Raw genomic sequence first — 14,817 nt, forward strand, 5'->3', positions numbered from 1 at the left:
CGGCCCCCTTTCCATACCAAGCCGCGGGCCCGCCGGGCACCATTATTTTGGAGGTTTTGTTGCTTCCAGTCCGCCCAGATCCGGGTGGCGCCCAGGTACTGAAGAGTGCGTCGCCCTCTGCCACACACCATCAGCATCTCCTCTCTTCCAACGCATCGTGTCGCTCCAGATTTCTTTGTACTCATCCCCGACTCTACTCGTCGCCCGCATACCGTGGTCTTCCAGCTCATAATCTTCTTCCTGCGTTCTTCGGACTCCTACTCGGCTGTACTCCTCGCCCGCACACGGTGGTCTTTCAGCTCATCGTCCCCCTCCCGTGCTTTTGCCCCGCAGTCCCGATCACGCAGAGTCGTGCAGCGCACAGGTGGGGTTATAGTACCCGTGCACTCTCCTCTTTCCTCGTGCGCAAAAGGCTCGAGTTGCGCGCAGGTGGGGTTTTAGTCCCCGTGCGCTGTCGCCTTCCCTTCTCTCTTTCTCACGAAAGGAGCTATGGCCAAAACCAAGCATACAGCCAGGAGGAGTACCGGCGACAAGGCTCCAAGGAAACAGATTGCACCGGCCGCTGCACGTCAAACGCGTTACGGGAGAGACCTAATGATTTAAGAACGCTCTTCGAGGCCGAACCCTGAGAAAGTCGTGCGGACCCCTGTTTCCCGGTTGATAGTGCTAACTTCCACATCTGGTTAAGGGGGCGTAGCCGTCGCTACAGCGTCACGGCTCAAGAATTTGTAAAACTTCTCAGTCACTACATCAAGGACTACTTAGTCTGGAGGGCGACCGTAGAAGTAACTTGTGACGATGCGTAACGGCTTGGCCTAACCGAGTCCGTCAGTGATTGCCACTGGTACCGCACCTTCTCTGAGGACGAACAGGATATCGAACAGATTTGTTTGGACCAAGATGGAACATACTACGGCGTTGATCCGGCCCCCAAGCAGAGGCACCGCATATTACTTTACACCCTCAAGATCATCGGCTTCGGAGAGAGAACTGAGCACCGAGTGGAAGACGACCTCTTCCAGTTCGGGGGTCGAGATCGCGTCCTTGCACACATGGCCGTCGACCTATTTTGTTCCCGCAACTCAGGTTGGGCCTGTAAGATGCTCCACGGGCGGGACGTAGATCTAACAGCCTCAAGCCCCTATTCTGTCTGCCGTCGTTAGGCATCGTGAGGTCTCGTGACGACCCCGAACTCTGCATACCTTCTGCCATATGCAACGCTATCCATGTTCTCGGCGACCTGGAGCTCGCTTCCAAGTACTGGCGTCACGTCGAGGCGAATGCAGCCCGCTTTGCCTGCACTGGCGACCTGCCGCGTCGTATCCGCAACTTTCGCGATGCCCAAAAGCATCTCGATTGCGAAAAGGTCATCTTGCGCCACGTAAAATCTGGGCCTGCTACCCTCGAGCTCGTCTTAGCCTGCCCCATGGGGTATTCGTTGCAACACTTGAAGGCACACCAAACATCCTTCGTAGTACTTCTGTCTTGTCTTTGCATCAAACAGTCACCGATTGCATGGATGAATTCTCCTCCGCCTGAGTGCGGACTCAGTGAAAGCCTGCATTGGGGATCGTGGTACATTTCTGGGCGTTTCTGATTTGCGCCTGGTTGTATTCATCGCATCGTCTGGTAAGAAGAGACGAAATAGATCCAGATTCTCGGAGACGAGGAGGGCCAGCAACAAAGCGGCCGCGGGTGGTTCAAGTAACCAAGCCCAGCGCTAGCTCAACTATGGCCTTCTGGTTCCGTCTGGAGCAGTCGTCTCACAGCCTTCCCCTTTCATGCGTTAAAGTAGATTAAATTTTTGATTGCCGGTAGAGATGCTCTCAGGCGTTTGGATTGAGATAAATCGTGGTCCAAAGCCCATATCCCCTCCGCCGTCGTTCCCAAAAAACTGTGTAGCGCCGTATTGGTACCTGCGTCGTAGGAGACAGGGCTCGGGTGTGGACTGTCTAGGATGTGCCGAGTGGAGGGGTGTGGAAAGACACTCGTTGACAATCAGACACCGCCTACCCTTCAGGCGGATCGGGGAAATGAGCCTGGGACGGAAAAAGTTGTCGAATGGACAAATGAGGTTCACTTTCTACAGCAGAGAGACGTCGGAGATGGAACGTTTATGCCCCATGACATAAGTGTGTCAGGGGTGGGTCAGGGGTGGAAACAGGGCGGGCGGGGGCAAGAGCACTTTGTATGTGGGAGGCGCTAGGGCTGTGTCGGCCAACTATAGGCGTGGAAGAGGAATTTGAATGTTGTGCGTTGTAAACGAGAAGTACGGGAACTACAGCAAGTTAACTACGGTACAGGGACGGTATCGTAACGTGCCCTTGGTACAGAAATAAGACGACGTCGGATGTGAGTCAGAAGCGAAGAGCAGTAGAGATGCAAGAACGCGGCAGGGGAGCTGGACTTTTATTAGCAAAAACAGCCATACGTGGGGATCGTGTGCTGTACTCTTTCTCACGCGTGCTTGGAGTCGGTGTCACAGCAGCACATACGAAAGCGAGGTCTGACAGCTTCGACAAGCAGCGTGCATACGTTGCGACGAGGAGAATAATGAGCTCAATCAAGATTGCAATGGCTCCCGAGCGTGATGAGTCACGGCAGGAAACAGCTTTGGCTGGTGTGGGACCCACACCGGGATGGCACTGCCATCCCGTAGCGCCATCCCGCGGCGTGTGCGTGCGCGGGATGGAGGCTGGCGCTGCATAGAAAGGGAGGTCATTAACTTGAGTTCGGGTGATGCTGTGCTGGCGCCCCGGCGCAGGCTCACGATACCGCATAAGGCAGCAGCGAACCAATTGGGGCCCGGTGGTGCTTTGAATCCTCAAAATGGGGGCAAAACGGGTAGACTCCACAGCGCAGCAACTGATTTGGGCGATCCCATGGCAGTGGAGCCCCTCGCGGATTGGCGCTGCAAGAGGATGTGGGCAGCCAATGATACTGTTAATAACAGACGACCGGTCTCATACTTGGACGACTGCGCCGAATGAGATGGTGACTTCCGAGGTATGCAAAATGTGAATTGCCATGATGGCGGAGGATGGGAATGTGATTGGCTGAGGCAAAATCGCCACGCATGCATTGAACGACCGCTGCGGGGGATTGCCATCAAAACGACGCCTGGGTGCACGTACAGTGCAGTAGTTGACGATCAATGCAAAACGTGGTGTCCGGGAGATTGGCCACTCAGTAGAGCCGGGCTGGCGCATGGTGCGGTACAGGAAGAGATGACATCGTCCAGAGAGAAACAACTGCATACGTTTTCCGAGCGACATCGCGCGGGCAGAACGAAAGCCCATTTCGATTCGTTTCGCCGGGTCTCGGGGCCAGAATTCCACTCTACGGTATATATACAGTCCCTAAACAAACCGGGCGTCTAAAGCTTGTCCCCTCGTACCAAACCGGAAACTATCTTTTCTCACTGCACTCCGCACGCCATTCACCATGGAACCAGGGGACTCGGATCTCAAGCCCTCATCCGCCCCTCCGAAATGGAAGTTCTGGGCACGCAAGGAGAAGGTGCCCGAGGAAGAGAGGAAGTACCCTCCCGTTCCTTACATCAGGCTCTTCCGGTACGCCTCCAACGCAGATAAACTCATGTTGGGGTTGGCGCTCCTAGCAGCAATTGGTCACGGCACCCTGCTCCCCATCCTCACTGTCATCTTCGGCGATGTCGTCGACCAGTTCGGCCCGTTCTTGACGGCAGGCGCCATCGAATCGGACATCGATATTTCGGACAGCATTGCATCAAAGGTTAATCTCTTCCTGTACCTTGCAATCGTCGCTTTCGCCTTGTCTTTTCTCCAGTTGAGTCTCTCAGTTATAGCCGCGAATCGCATCGGTAATGACCTTAGGAAGAAGTTTTTCGACAACCTTACCAGACAGGATTGCAACTTTTATGATGATAGCGAAGCTGGGTCTCTCACACACATCGTCATCTCAGACGTCAATCTCATTCAAGGCGGCATAGGGGACAAGCTCTGTACCGCCGTCCAGTATTTCACCACGTTCGTCACAGGCGTCATTGTTGGCTTTGCATACGGCTGGAAGCTTACGCTTCTGATCCTTGGTGTCACTCCCATTCTTCTTGTCGCCGGTGCTGTCTTTGGAAACGCCTCAGCCGACGCCACTGGTGACGGTCTTGGTGCATACGGAGAGGCTGGTGGTGTCGCTCAGGAAGTCTTTTCGCTCATACGTACAGTCACCGCTTTTGGTGGTCAGGAGGATGAGCTCCGTAGGTATGAAAAGAGCCTCGACAAGGCTTACATCGCCAGCGTTAAAGCCGCAATTGCCTCGGGCTTTGGCTTGGGAACTGCCATGTTTTGCATCTTAAGCACGTATGGTCTCGCCTTCTTTGTGGGTGCAAACCTGGCTCGTGTTTCTGATCCCGAGATAGAACCCGAGATGTCTCCAGGTGATGTTCTTCTCACGTTTTTTGCCATCACCCTTGGCGCCAGCTCTCTAGGGACTGCAGGACCAGCTATCAAGTCTTTCGGTGTCGCCCGTGCGGCTGCTCCACGAGTTTTCGAGATCATTGACCGCATCAGCGAGATCGACCCTCAAAATGACGACGGACTCATCCCTACCGAGCCAACCACCGGGCACGTTACTTTTGAGAACCTCGACTTCAACTATCCGAAGAGAATCACTGAGGAAGGGGTCTCCGCCCTCGTACTTGACAACTTCAATTTAGATATCGCGGCAGGCACTTCTGAGGCTTTCGTGGGCAAATCTGGATGTGGAAAGAGTACTCTCGCCAGGATGATTCAGCGTTTTTATGATCCTATCGCAGGGTCTGTTCGTCTAGATGGTGTAGACATCCGGGAGTTGAATGTCCGCTGGTTGCGCTCCCAGATCGGTGTTGTGGCTCAGATGCCATCTCTGTTCATGCTTTCCATCCGGGATAATATTGCACTCGGTGCTGGCCTGGATATTTCGACAGACCCAATCACCGGAAAGAAGATTTTTTCCCGCCGCGAAGTTACAAACGACGATATCATTGAAGCAGCAAAGCTCGCAAACGCTCACAACTTCATTATAAAGCTACCAGAGGGCTATGACACAATGCTTGGGGAGCGCGGTGCGATGCTGAGTGGCGGTCAGAAACAGCGAGTCTGTATCGCTCGTGCCCTGATTCGCAATCCAAAGCTTCTCATTCTTGATGAGTCAACCGCCGCACTTGACACAGCTAGCGAAAGGCTGGTCCAAGACGCCCTCGACAAGGCTGCTGCCGGCAGGACCACTGTCACCATTGCTCATCGGCTCAGTACGATCCGTAACGCTGACAACATTTCTTGTGTGGATGGAGGAAAGGTGGTTGAGAGAGGACCTCATGATGAGCTGGTGAGGCGCGAGGGAGGCTTTTACCGTGCCGTTCATGATCTGCAGAATGTCCAACGGGATAAAATGCAGAAAGAGAAGGAAGCGGAGACAGAGGATGACAGCGATTCAAAATTAGCTCCTGTACTGGCGGCGCAGAAGTCTATGAGTAAAACGGCTCATTCTACATCTGTACGAGACGCCCTTGCGGTAGAAGAAGAAAAGGCTCTTGCAGCTGTGGATAAGGGGGTTTTCTGGAGAACCGTGAAGATGAACAAGGGTGAGTTCTCCTACATGTTCATCGGAATCTTGGGTGCCGTTGCAGTTGGTGTGGTGTGGCCAATTGCGGCGATCTCGCTGACGGAACTCGTTGAGATCATGCTCACGGAAAACGATCCATCTGATGTACGGGTTTGGGCCCTATCTTTCGTCGCCATCGCCGCCGTGGCTTTCATTGGCAACGCTTTCCAGCACGGCGTTCTTGGAGTATCAGGAGAGAAGCTGACGAGGCGCATTCGTTCTGATGCTTTCCGTGCACTCCTGAGACAGGAGATGGGCTACTTCGACATGGAGGAAAACTCTGTTGGTGCACTGGCAGGGCGCCTTTCTTCGGATGCCGGTGCTATCAAGGGTCTAACGGGTGACCTCTTTGGCGTTGGTGTCAATGTGCTTGGTGCGCTGGTAGCGGGACTTACGATTGCATTTGTGAACTGCTGGGAACTTACCCTTGTTGTCCTTGCCATCATTCCTGGAATTGCATTGGGTGGTTACTTTGAGATGCAGGCCTCTGCTGGCATTGACTCTGGAGCCCGTAAGGACTTCGCACAGGCGAACGTGGTTGCAGCTGAAGCTGTCGACAACATTGCTACGGTTAGAACTCTTGGACTGGAGGATTACTTCGCCTCTCGATATAGCAAGATGATTCACAAAACCAGGCGCGATAAGCTGCGCAAAGCTGTCGTTACTGCTATCGCTTTCGGTTTCTCTGAGTTCTGCCAGTACTTGCTTTGGTATGCAACATTCAAGGCAGGTGGCAACTTCGTGCGCGATGGGAGATGCTCGTTTAAGGAAATGCTTTTGTCTTCAATGGCTATTCTGTTTGCTGCTATCACGTTCGGCAACGTTTCCGTGTTCGCTCCTGATGTTGGCGCTTCCCAAATCGGGGCCACGCACATTTACCGACTTCTGGACCGAGAGAGCGAGATCGACCCCACCAGCAAGGATGGAGAAGACGTTGATCACGTTGCCGGTGATGTGTCCTCCAAGAAAGTTTATTTTGAATACCCTCGCCGTCCAGATGTGCCTGTCTTGCGTGGTCTCTCTATCGACGTTTCAAGAGGTAAGACCCTAGCTCTCGTCGGAACAAGTGGACATGGAAAGAGTACTATTATCTCCTTGCTGGAACGGTTTTACTCTTATCGGGAAGGAACTATTCACATCGATGAACATGAAATCTCGAAAGCACGTGTGGCAACTCTTCGAAACCACATTGGTTTGGTTTCCCAAGAACCTGAACTCTTCAACCGGTCTGTGTTTGAAAACATAGCGTATGGTGCTCCCCACGAAGACGGCACACCGATCACAATGACAGATGTTATCGAGGCTGCCAAGAAGGCCAATGCCCATGAGTTTGTGTCTGCTCTTCCGCAAGGATATGACACAGTAGTAGGACCTCGCGGCGATGCATTGAGTGGAGGACAACGACAACGTGTCGCAATTGCGAGGAGTTTGATTAGAGCTCCTCCGGTTCTGCTGCTTGACGAAGCTACTAGCGCTTTGGACAGCGCAAGTGAGCGCTTAGTTCAGGCAGCCTTGGACAAGGCTTCCGACGGTAGGACAACAATTGTTGTCGCACATAGATTATCGACGATCAAGGATGCTGATGTAATCGCCGTCGTGCGGAAAGGTCGCATTGTAGAGTCAGGGACACATGGTGAGCTACTTAGAAAGAACGGCCACTACGCCGATCTGGTTCAGCACCAGCTCTCGGATGTTTAGAATACAGTTGTGCAGTTTACAAATCCTTTTCGCATCATAAATATACCAAGCACGTCGTCTGTCAATCAAACAGTTTGAATACAGATACGTTAGCGATAATTGCAGGCGGGCCTTGATGTCAGTCTCTACGGGAGAGTCGCAACAGCTCTCAGTGGAGACCGGTACAAAAACCCCGATCGTAGGTTTTGTCATTGCTTTTCGAAGGAGCTACTTCGAAGTAGCTGGAGAATGATGTGTGGCTTGCGCAAAGCCTTACAGCGGCGCGCGTAAAGACACATTTCAGACTGGGCGGCCCTTGGAACGCATCATACTGTATTTCATGGTTGTAGTTGGGGTACGGCTAGCAAAGCTACTGTTTCTAGCAGAGCTGATTTGACAACAGAAGACCAGAAGACCAGAGGACCCGATACAAAGCTAGAGAAAAATCTTCTGAGTTGAAACGACTTCGAAAGGATTTGGTTTCACAGAGCGGTTGAAGGGCGGGAGAAGGAATACAAGTTTTTAGAATTCAGTTTAATTCACGTCGCAGATGAAAGGTCAATTGTAGTACAGTACCCTTCTCACTGGCTCAATGTGAGACGCATAAGAAGTTATGATAAATATGCGAATGCAGTGCGTATTCGAAGAAAATTGCCTTTATTTGGACGGGAGAATTGGTCTCCAAAGTGTGCCAGGGTCAAAGTGGGACGACGAGAAATTTCATGTCTTGCACGCTTCATCTGTAATGGGAGAGACCCAACAAAGCCGACGCTGCCGTGTGCTTGCGGGTCCTCAACAACTCGCCTTCCTCAACCTGCATCCGCTGTTTTCGGGCTCTTGGCCATTGCGAAAGTGGCAAGTCGTCGCAAACTATGTCTTCGAGAGGCGACACCGCAGACTGCGCTTTCAGACGTTTCTGAGAGTCAATTTTTTTTTGTTTGCAGTATCATTCTCTACATTAAACTCCTGAATGTGATAAACGTTGGGTACGGGCGCTTTTGGAGGATTCCGCCCCTCCAAACGAGCACGAACAGACTGCAAATTGCCAACCGTCGCTGCGTTTCCTGTTGCGAGGAATTTTCTATTAGATTTCTTAGGTGTGGGGTTCTTTGACAGGCATATATTCTTTCTCAGAATGTTGCGCAACACATAATCATTATTGGGAGCGACGGAAACCTCTGCAAAAGCATGAGCAGAAAACTGACCGTTTGTAAGAGCATGAGAATATGTTTCATCAAACGAATATATTTAATTCGTTGCGAAATAGTTTAGCAAAATCATATGCGCGAAACTATGCGGCGCGGCATTATAATTTTGGTGTCACAATTTGAGCCTTGTCACAGATTGAGCCTGTGAGAAGGGTACTTCACGAGTAGGGAGTTGTAGTACTTCACGAGTAGGGAAAAATTAGATACAGTACAGTACCAAGGGTACTGTACGCAAAAGCCACAATCGTCTTGTCTCAATTCTGCGCAGCAACAGAAAAAAAGAATACGGCACGTCGAAAAGACGGATTCATACCAGAGAATGGATAGGAGTGATCCCTTCTCTGGATAGGAGTGACGTGTATTGCATGAAGGCGACGGCCAGCATGCTGCGCTGGACCTCCACGTTCCACCTCAAGGACAAGTGAAAGAAGACGTGAATGGCAGTACAAGCCTTGGCATCTTCCACGTCGGCAGGCTTTATGTATGCACCGTCCTACTTGCGTACTTCACTGTAAGCACCTTGTTTGCAGTATCTAATAGGGCAGCTTTTGATAAAAAGGAGATAATTCCTGGATGTGGACATGAACGCCACAGCGCTCAACCATGCAATCAGGCAAGCGAGAGTACTCAGGCTACCGCACTCAACACCCCCATCGCGACGGCCGCCATGTTTCTCTGTTTCTGCGCGCATGTGTTCTCGACGCGTGTAGATAGAGCGACATCATGCACAACGCCTAGTGGAGGAGCAAAGCTCCTGCCTTGCGATATTTTCGTTCGAACAGGCATTCACGTAGCAACACGTCCGCAACTCTTATTGCCTGTCGCAACGAAACCCAATTCTCCAGCCTCAAGGCACTTGCTAGGATCGAATTGGGTAGTGCTCGCTCGGACAAGCGAGTCGGGTCCCCGGCGCTCCTTCCTTCGCTGCAAAGAAGCGACGTGTGCGTGTGTGCGGCCACGAAGGCCTGGGAGGTATTCAATATCGGGAGCGTCATGTGACAGCCAATGATTTTGCATGGTTATATTGTCGCATTTCATGCAAATTTCTGCGCTTGTCGACACCTGCCTGCGTTGTTCGATGAATGTGCACACGCCACCACTTCAATAAATATCCCACTCAAAGCATTTCGAATCCTTCTTCCACCCGTCCCTCCGACAATATATCCGAACCCCCAAAACACAATCTTCCCTTCTCAAAGGCCATCGCTCCTCAGCTTTGTCTTCGCCGGCGTCCGCTCTCCTCACTGCTTATTTCCTGCAATGTCACCACCGAGCCCTGCTTTCGCGCCTGTATGTTCATTCTTAGGTATTAGGTCTTCGGTGTCGCATCAGTCCTCTACTTCATCCCTTCGGTTGAAGCCACCTCCAACTCGTACGCCTGGCGTTGTCCACGTGACCACAGCGGTCCTCGATACGCCGGCAAGCAACACCTACCTCCAGCGTCATGCAGAGGCAACTCTGCGCGATTTTCTGACACGACGGGCAGTCAACACTGTCCAATACTACATGCATGAGCTCGGGGATGGGCCTGGACGTACATGGCTGAGAAGTTTCGATGCCTTCGACGAAAAAGTTCGGGAGGACAAGTTTATGGATGGGGATGCTTATCTTGACCGTATGAGTAGAGCACAGAACGAGAAGGGCGTCCTGAGAATTGGTAATTCACGAATAAGCAGGAAATATTATTTCACCATCGAACCTAATAGGATTGCCAAGAGAATTACGGATGTAAAACTGCAACTTGCCAGAGAATGGGCAAAAGATCTCGGATGTATCAAGCATGAAAACCTCGAGATTCAGAGGCTTGGTTTTGAGAAGATGTTGTGTTCTTCAGAGAAGGAGCTTAATTCGAAGAGGAATCTTGTATTTGACTCGGACCCGTTCACCACCGATCACACTCCGCTTAGGTACAAGAACTACAAAGCTTTGAAAACACTCGTCACAGGCCATGCTGTTGCCAGGCTTTTGCCATACACTCGCGATTGCGGCTCTAACCACGAGTACATGTACCTTCTCCAGTTTATGAGCTCGTACGGTGCAATCAAGGACGGCGATGAGCTCGTTCGAATGCTCATGGAGCGCCCTGTTGAAAATCGCACCAACCCGGAATTCGTCATACAACCGAAGGGCATCGCTCTTCAAATTATGGAGCTTCGTCAGGCAATTGCGGAAGAATGGATTTCTGTCATGGAATTCATCCCGGGAGAGCAGAATCTCCGAACGAAGAACATCCTAGAAAACTCGATGAAGATTTCTGATGCTATCGGCGAGGATATACGAAAACCACAGTCAGGAATTGATGATTCCGAAAGCATCACGGATAAGGACACGAGTGAGCAGGCTTCGTAGCCTCCATGCGATGTGCATTGTCTCACGACAAACGTGACGGGGATATGGGCAAAGGTCTCTTGCTTCTGTACTGAAAAGGGGAAGAAAATCGCTCGATTGTGCTAAGCTCATATTTTCGACAAACGCGGTGGGGGCTTGCACATGTATCTTGTATTTTTATCGTAACATTTTGTTCTGTTGGTTTTCTAATTGGAATGGTGGAATTTGTGACAGGGGTTTTGTAAACTATGCGTTCCGCACGGGAGCTCTTAGCTGTAGCATCTTCCATATCTTATATTTATGCTTCTTTAGTTTCCCTTTTTTGCTCTTTGTCCTCGCTTGTGTTTGATGGAGCAAGTGGACCCTGGATTACATCCTCAGCTCATACCCAGAAGGAAGGGGAAGTCCAAAATAATTGCCTACACCATAGAAAAGTTCAAGATTGATTCTGTCACTCACCCATGATTCGCGTCTACCGGAAAGCTTACGTGGACATGCCTCATTCACCATTCGCTTCAGTCGTTTGAATTAAAAATTCGACACGTCGACATGTATCACTATTGGTAGTCACACTTTTGGCTGAACTTGTAACGAAATGGAGAAATTGAATGACTGAGGACCTGAGGGAGGGGGGGATAGTTACCATAGGGAGTAATGGAAAGGGCAAGGACGAAGCGGTACAGGACAACAACTCGAAAACGAGTACAGTAGGACGAAGGCTTCATGCGTTGTACGGTGTGTGTGTGTGTGTGTGTGTGTGGGAAGATAGAAATTGCAGTTTATTTGGTTAGCCCTAAATCTGGGAAAAAGGGAAATTATCCGTTCGACGCGCCGGCGGGAATCCGGATATATTAAAATCCGAGGGCGGTATCCCGACCGACCCTCGGGGGTAACTTGCTACCCTCCGACAGCGCCGGCGAAAAGTCTCGAGACTCGTCATCCGAAGTATCCCCATCCCCCTCGCTCTCGCAACTCCTTTCCTCCGCCGCTGCGTGCAACGAGCGCGGCTACTACTAAGAGCGTCCCCACCGGTGCAGAAAATCCGGGTCCAATCCAATCGTTGGATCTTATTTTGCGAAAGGGTACCCCACCCATGAGAAAAACGAAATCCAATCCAACAAGTTGGATTGGAGCCCAGAAAGGTGGGTCCAAATATGGAATATCTGGATCCCTTTTCTGAGAATCCAATCCAACGGGCTGAATTGTATCCAGCGAAAATACTACTATCGTTTACGATTTGGCCTCATCTGTATCCTTCGCTGAGAGGCTCTTTGGCGGGTAGGGCTACCGCCAAAAGAAGTCACCCCTGGCCAATGAGAGAGCTTGCCGCACAATTGCGCGGGATGAGCACTCCGTATTCTTGCCGCACAATTGCGCGGGATGATTACTTTGCATTCAACTGCCACAATCGACAAAAGGTACCGCGTCTGGTCGCCAACTCGATGCATCGCTGCACCAACCATGGGCTCCAGCAAACCACGGAGCTCGTTGAAGAGCTTCCTCGCTGCCAAAGCGTTCGTGCAAGCATCCGAAGACCTGTCTAAGGGCGCCGGGAGGAAGCGGAGTTTATTCGAGGCGCAAGTCGGGAAGAAGTACCAACAGATGTGCGACGACCGCGACGCGAACTGCGATGAAAGTATCTAAATGAAGGAGCGCACTGGCTGCGCGATCCTGCAGCGATACAAGCTGGTCAAGAAGAAGTACTTGGCCTTTGAGGGCCTCTACATATCGGCGAAAGCCCTCAAGCGTACAGGTGATCTCTCAGTGGAAGACTTTATGCGCTTCACGACTGCGGCGTTTAACAAGCGAGCATCCTTCTCCAACGTCTACGCATACGTTGCCCGGGACTTTGCAGATCCTGGAGCTTACTTTCCTTTCCTCAAAGCGTTTTCGTTTCTTCGCAGCACCAATCTCTGGTCGTCCATCATGGGTGCGATATTCGCTGCACGCACTTGTCCTAGATCTGCGATTGTGACTAACGCACCGTCACCTGCGGCCGACATCGTGCTCGAGGAAGAGATTGAGGCTGTTAAGTCTCATGAGACCTCGGGAGGGAGCGCCGACGCCGCTGTGAGGAAGAAGCGGCCTGCTGGGGCCGCACGAATAGAGGCCAGGGCCGTACGCAATCGTCAGGCAAAGGCACTCGAGGATGGTGCAGCTGCAATGGCGAGGATGGCTGATGCCGCTGTGAAGCTAGCGAAGACTGCGGAGAACCTCGTCGCCATCGAAGAGCGCCAGTACCGCTTGCGTCTGTTCAGCATGGAGGGGACCCCTGCACATCGAAAGCTTATCTTCTTCCAGCGCGTGCAGAAGGCAGAGCTAGACCGTTTGATTGTTTTGGAGGAAAGAGCGCCTCCTCAATCATCTGCTGATGAGCCTAAAGAAGAGGGGCCCCAGTCTTCGAGTGTTTTTTACTGCCAAGATGCTGAGGACCTCCAGGAGTAATAGCATGTGATATGCAGACTCAGCAAGCATCGGACAGCAGCTTGCATCGGACCAAAGGCTCACTTTACGAAGTATAGGTGTGGTATAAATACCTTCGTCCCGACCACTCGGAACGAGGGGGGTTAGAGGTAAGGGAGCGCGCGACGCTGGGTAACCCACACGAGCGCGAACCGTACGGAAGGACTCGAAAAGAGGGAAGGCTCACGTGGCCGGTGACGCGCAGCCGGTCGGTGGTGTCAGATCCGGACGGCCGGTCACGGGTTAGAAGCCTGAGACTTAGAGGTAAAACCGGACGGAGTTAGCAAAAAGCCGTAAAGGGAAGGGAGGCGAGTCTGCCCCCGTTTACTGGAACGGGGCAGGTGCCCCTGGTCTTAACCCCTCAGTGGGACGCCAGGACACCTGTCCCGCTACAGTAGCTGTTACATACTGTATACCAGCTACTGTACTAAATTGGCTAATTTGTGCCATTAACCACTAATTGCTAATTACTTACCGGATGGTCGCACACGTGTGCCCGTGGCCACGGCCGGCGCCAACGGTTGTGTCACGTGTACGCCGTGGAGGTACTACTGTGCTCGCAGCGGGCGCGTGCACGATTACTACAGTAGTAACCGCCCGTCTCGGGGGTTCTCATCTCCCACCGGGGGTCGCGGTGTGGAGTTGTACCACAGACCCCCTTCCTTACTTCGCAACACGTCCTCGTCGCGGCCGGGGGTTGACATGACCGGCTGGCAGGGTGTCCCATCCGTACGGAGAAGTCCGCGCCGACCACGGGGGCGCGGGCGGGCTGCGGCCTACTCCATGGGGGAGCCAATGGAGTTTTTGGTATTTAACCGCGTCGGATCCCCTGGCGCGGCAATGGGTCCCCTCACGCTTTCCTTTTCTCCCACCTCACTTCACACCACGCACCCCATTACCTCCACTTCCAAATCTCGCCCCCTCCTACCGTCCTCCCCCCGCATGGATAACCGATCATCCGAGCGGGGTCGCCCCCCTCGGGCTCAGCCCCCTGCGGCGCCAGCCGCGCCGGTACCGACCTTTCACCCGGCGCTGGCGGCGGGTCCCGGGGGTCGAAACGCGACGAGCATCGCGGCTCCGCGGGTGCGGGCTTCGGGCGCGGGGGTCCTTCCCTCGCGCGGCCCTACCGCCGTCCAAGGTCCCCTGCCGCGCCCTCTGCGCTCCGCCCCGGCTGCCCACGTCGGCGAGACGACCGTAATGAGACGGTCCCCCGACTGGGCTGTAGCCGCGGGGCAGGCGACGGCCGGCGCGGATAACCACCCGGTACCGCCGGATCCGTACGCGGCCACGCCCCCGGCGACCGAGGCTCCGCCGTCCAGCTGGCTCCGGACGGGTGTACGTGCCGTGCGGGGTTTGCTACCCGGGGCCGAGTTAGACCACCGGATTCCCCGAGGCGGTCGCAACCCCTCACAGGCGCAGCCGCCGATGTCCGCCGAGGCGTACATCGCGACGGCCTTCCCCGATGCCGCTCGGTTTGGGGCCATCCCCAGGCGACGGGGTATCCGTACGCCCTCCCCTCGCG

General features: G+C 53.1%; 3 protein-coding genes; all 3 read left to right on the top strand.

Annotated features, from left to right (window-relative positions):
• Positions 1-1,212: 1,212 nt before the first annotated feature.
• CHC_T00001950001 (hypothetical protein) lies at positions 1,213-1,539 on the top strand. The gene has a single exon (XM_005713109.1). It carries the CDS (start codon positions 1,213-1,215, stop codon positions 1,537-1,539), a length of 327 nt encoding a protein of 108 aa, XP_005713166.1.
• A 1,469-nt stretch (positions 1,540-3,008) lies between these two features.
• On the top strand, positions 3,009-7,416 carry CHC_T00001951001 (hypothetical protein). XM_005713110.1 is given in 6 exon segments: positions 3,009-3,210; positions 3,383-4,419; positions 4,552-4,918; positions 4,982-5,748; positions 5,818-7,317; positions 7,318-7,416. The coding sequence occupies 5 exon segments, from the start codon at positions 3,009-3,011 to the stop codon at positions 7,315-7,317; spliced, it is 3,873 nt and encodes a 1,290-aa protein (XP_005713167.1). The 3' UTR covers positions 7,318-7,416.
• A 2,093-nt stretch (positions 7,417-9,509) lies between these two features.
• On the top strand, positions 9,510-11,113 carry CHC_T00001952001 (hypothetical protein). XM_005713111.1 is given in 2 exon segments: positions 9,510-10,853; positions 10,854-11,113. The coding sequence occupies 1 exon segment, from the start codon at positions 9,510-9,512 to the stop codon at positions 10,851-10,853; it is 1,344 nt and encodes a 447-aa protein (XP_005713168.1). The 3' UTR covers positions 10,854-11,113.
• Positions 11,114-14,817: the final 3,704 nt, after the last annotated feature.

The sequence above is a fragment of the Chondrus crispus genome, genomic scaffold (assembly GCF_000350225.1).
Source record: "Chondrus crispus Stackhouse genomic scaffold, scaffold_12, whole genome shotgun sequence".
Lineage (NCBI taxonomy): Eukaryota > Rhodophyta > Florideophyceae > Gigartinales > Gigartinaceae > Chondrus > Chondrus crispus.

Excerpts from the sequence above, each read along its gene's own strand:
- CHC_T00001951001 (XM_005713110.1), top strand. The coding sequence starts at position 3,009 with ATGCAAAATGTGAATTGCCATGATGGCGGAGGATGGGAATGTGATTGG. Across the intron at positions 4,420-4,551 it reads CCGAGATGTCTCCAGGTGAT|ATCGACCCTCAAAATGACGA; the intron begins GTTCTTCTCACG and ends CGCATCAGCGAG. Across the intron at positions 4,919-4,981 it reads CCGGGATAATATTGCACTCG|TTACAAACGACGATATCATT; the intron begins GTGCTGGCCTGG and ends CCCGCCGCGAAG.
- CHC_T00001950001 (XM_005713109.1), top strand. The coding sequence starts at position 1,213 with ATGCAACGCTATCCATGTTCTCGGCGACCTGGAGCTCGCTTCCAAGTA.
- CHC_T00001952001 (XM_005713111.1), top strand. The coding sequence starts at position 9,510 with ATGATTTTGCATGGTTATATTGTCGCATTTCATGCAAATTTCTGCGCT.